Raw genomic sequence first — 4,180 nt, forward strand, 5'->3', positions numbered from 1 at the left:
ACACACACACACACACACACACGAACGAGTATGAGCCAGTCTGGGCACCACTGCCCTTTGAAAGCTAGTAAGCAAAGCTTATCTACATGTGATAGCACACTCCTGTACTCACAGCTATTCAGGATTCTAAAACAGGAGGATCACAAATTCAAGGCCAACTGATAAACTCCACAAAACCAGTTTCAAAGTAATATTTTTTAAAAAAGAAAGGCACCATGGTGTATGCCTATAATCCTGACACTTAGGAAGCTGAAGCAGGAGAATCACCACAACTTCAAGGCTAGCCTGGACTACACAGTGAGTTCAAGGCCAGGACTATAATACTCTGTCTTTGCCTGCCTGTATGGCAAGCCCAAGTAAATGAGTGCGATCCCTCCATACCCCAAAAATACCATCTCAAAAACAACAACAAAAATGTAAGAAGGTCTGGGAATATGGCTGTGTAGTTTACAAGAGGCCCTAGGTGCAACTGCCAACACTGAGGAACAAGAGGGGTGGAGAGGCTGGCATTTGGCCCTAACTGCTCTCTAATAGAATCCTCTGATCTTCAGAGGTGAAAAGAAAGAGTTTAGAAACACTGTACCTGTGCCCCACGGCTGTCATGGCTAAGGCAAGGTAACAGCCAATGGGCAGGCCTGCTTTCACAGCCTTCAGGAGAGGATGGAATGTGGGCGACTCCGCCATGTCAGGCACTGTGCTGGAGAAGGGAACAGCTGGGTCTTTCTGCTGTATTCCATAATCGTTTTTGTGTAGTTTTAACCTCAAGATCAAATTCCAAGCCCACTGATTAAATGAGGTCTCAGGAGTTTCTCCGTATCGAACAATACTGGCCAAATAAGAAACCTAAAACAATTATTTTACATCACATTAGTCACAGACAAATTAAATAAGTACTCTCATCTCTCATCTCTTTTTGTGATCAATAATGTCTTTGAAAGAGAACAATACCCTCTCTGGCCTTCAATTAATGTTTTTCATACTACACTAAAGTAACTTCTCACTTCCACTTACCTACTAGTCACTTCGTAAACCTGATCTTAACCCAAGCACCAAAGAATATAAAAATTAATGCTCAAGGAATGATTTGTTGATAAGTAAGTTTAATAATCAGGGTTAGGGGCCGGGGAGCTGGCTCACTGGAATAAGCGCTTGCCTGGCAAGCACTGGGGCCTGAGTTCAATCCTTGGTTCCGCAAAAAAAAATAATAATCATCATCATCATCATCATCATCAGGGTTAGGGGTCTCATTTGCAGCACTGCAAATTTAAATGGTGCAAAAAATCACAGAGAAACCACTTTCAAGCTACCAACAGTTATTTTAAACGCAGTTTGAAAAATTCCTAAAATGTAACACTTAGCTCTAATTCAGTACGAGTGAGCTCCAGCAAATCACTATAGTTCAACTTAAATTCTGTAATACCAAAATTATTATAAAAAGAGTACATATAACAGAAAAGGTCTTTACACATTGAAGCCAATTTTAATTATTTTAAGTTGCCGGGAACGTTGTTAGAAAACCCAAGGATTAATACTGTAACTCCATCTGCACAGGCCATTTACAAATGAAAATTTATGTTCCCAATACACCAGAGAAGGAAATACCTGCTTCATGCTTTCAGAAATAAGCCCAGCATATGGTTTCTGTGTAAGGTACTTCTGATAAGCTTCAAGAATCATTAAGGCCACTTCAGTATGGAGTGCTTGATCCAGATGAAGGGTACCCTTTCAAGGAGAAAAATGATCACAACCATACCATCTTTTGTTTGCTTTTTGTAACTTTGAAAGAATTAAACAGAATCATATGAAATGGTCTTGGATGCAGAAGCTAAATGTTCCAAAAATCATAACCCCTAACAATGAAGTTATGAAAAAATGAAATCTAAAGAACAATTACACTGCATCAAATAGGTGTGACCCTGAGTCATCCATCCCCAACATCAGCTGTAAAAAAAAGCTATCTAAGTAAAAGCTTCCACTCCAAAACAGAATTCTGCAAAGACTTTGGGATATAATTTAAGGGAACTATTAAAAATGAAAATGTGTATTATTAAAAAAAAGATATTTAATAGATTAAGTTTCCATTCCCTTTTCCTGTTCCATCATCAGTGAAAAGTTAGACATTCAACAACACAGGGAAGATACCACTTCAGGAATCTGAGGTTGTCTATGGAATTTCTCACCCATCCTTTACAGCTTTTGAATCTACTCCCTAACCCTCCCATAAAGAATAACTTCTCTAATCCTAAGGGGAGTGAGAAGACTTCACAGAGGGGCCTTCATGCAGCTTTCTGAGAGTGGGAAGACAAAATGTGAAGATGGAGAACAGCCCCTGTGGCTCTCACCTACAAGCGCTACTATGAAAGCAGACCCAAAGGAAGCTACTAACAATCTCAGGGAGTCAGAAACAAAGTTCTGCAGGCCTCATTCTAACAACAGGCATCATGTTAATTTAAAATCCACAAAACAGCTGCAAGGATTTAATGATTTGCTCAGAATAAAAGCTGTCACATAGCTGTAAAGGGCTAGATTCTCTCCAATTTTCCCTTTAAAATGTTAATATTTTCATCAAGGAGCCAATTAAAAAGACCCATAATAGGACAGAAAGCAATCAAAATATACTTGACATAGCATCTTGGGAGACACATTACATATAACAAACCTTAATAATAAATTAATAACTACAACACTGAGTAAGTAACATAAGAACTGACCTACATGTTTGCATGTCCTCACTTGTTAAATCCTTACAATAACCTCATGAGGTACACCTATTAATGTCAATGCTTACAGAAGACCAATGGAGGCCCAGACCATTCAGGAAATTTCCTGGTCACACAACTGGGAAGTAGTAGAGCTGGGATGAGGATGAGGCAAACTTGCTCAACCTCAGTCTCATAATTAATACACAAGGCTTTTGAAAACAACGCTTGCAGGGGACGGACGGACACACACACACACACACACACACACACACACACACAAACAGGACAGAGAGAGGGAGAATAGAATACAGCAGAATTCTGGCAACTGCAGGAGGAAGAGAAACCAAGGAAAAGACAGGCAATTAGGAGGAATTATAGTAACTAGACTTGAGAAAAATCAAGAGCTCAAAGCAGGCAAAGAATAAAGCGATGAATTTTCAACATGGAACAATGCATCTCCATTCACAAGATGTTCACTCTGCAAGACAGAATTAAAGAGCCTAATCTCAGACACAGCTAAAAGCATTTGTAGAACTTGCAAATGATACCCAAATGTTGACAGGTTTAAAGAATATGCTTCCTTAAAATAGAATCTCCAGTTTCTACAGAAGTTTTTCACACATACCTGCTCAACAAATCCCCAATTCATTCCTTCTAGAATAACACAGGCCAGTTTATTCCTCACTGCTGTCAGGCTGTGATTCAATAACCAGTCCCGAATCACAGCTATCTCAGAAGCAGAAGGTCGCCAAAGATACAAAGGCAACTCTTTAAACAAGTATAAAGACACCTTATTAAAAGAGAATAATAATAATTAGAATCAGGACTGAGAGACAACTCCATATTGCCATAATGCATTTTTAAACTGTAAATGATTTTTTTTTCCAAGAGGAAACTAAACTTTTAAAGTGAAACAGAAATTATAGATAAGTAAATTAAATGGATGCAAAACTCTTGATACACCAAAAGCATTTAGCAATTCTTTCTAAAGACCTGTAATCTTTAATATGTAAACTGATATCCTTCCATTTAGCTAAACCACCATTCTAAGACACAAATTCCATTAAAGCTAAGGGAAGGTCATCATTTTATACACACATAACCCCAAAAAAAGCACTTTTTTTTTTGACATTTTTATTTTTATTAATATTAAATTTGTAACTACATGTTGTAGTTTATTTTATTGCTTTCTAAAACTTATATACACATTAGAAGAAATTCTTTATCAAATCATATTACCTTATGATTCACAAAGTATACTCATAAATCTATGTAAGAAAGACTATAAAGACAGCCTTCCATAAAAGAGAATTCCACAATGATAACCATCTTATCTAGTGTAATATCATTAATTATTGTCATAGCAAGAATCAAATTATTATTAATCTTTTTTTTTCTACAGTTTTATTGATAAACATATAGCAATGAGACAGTTTCAAATCAAATCGGAAGTACAGTTTCAACAAATAATACACTGC

General features: G+C 37.2%; 1 protein-coding gene across 2 annotated transcripts in view; it reads right to left on the bottom strand.

The window, feature by feature from the left end:
* Positions 1 to 4,180, bottom strand: part of Epg5 (ectopic P-granules autophagy protein 5 homolog) — a 121,170-nt gene that overhangs the window by 69,673 nt on the left and 47,317 nt on the right. For both annotated transcript variants that reach the window (XM_023714574.1, XM_023714568.1), the window contains exons 14-16: positions 3,328 to 3,492; positions 1,603 to 1,722; positions 584 to 843 (exon numbers count right to left, since the gene is read on the bottom strand). In XM_023714574.1, the coding sequence (XP_023570342.1) occupies positions 584 to 843; positions 1,603 to 1,722; positions 3,328 to 3,492 (545 nt within the window). The remainder of the gene's footprint in view (positions 1 to 583; positions 844 to 1,602; positions 1,723 to 3,327; positions 3,493 to 4,180) is intronic.

Source organism: Octodon degus, unplaced genomic scaffold (genome assembly GCF_000260255.1).
Source record: "Octodon degus isolate 3935 unplaced genomic scaffold, OctDeg1.0 scaffold00003, whole genome shotgun sequence".
NCBI classification, from domain to species: domain Eukaryota; kingdom Metazoa; phylum Chordata; class Mammalia; order Rodentia; family Octodontidae; genus Octodon; species Octodon degus.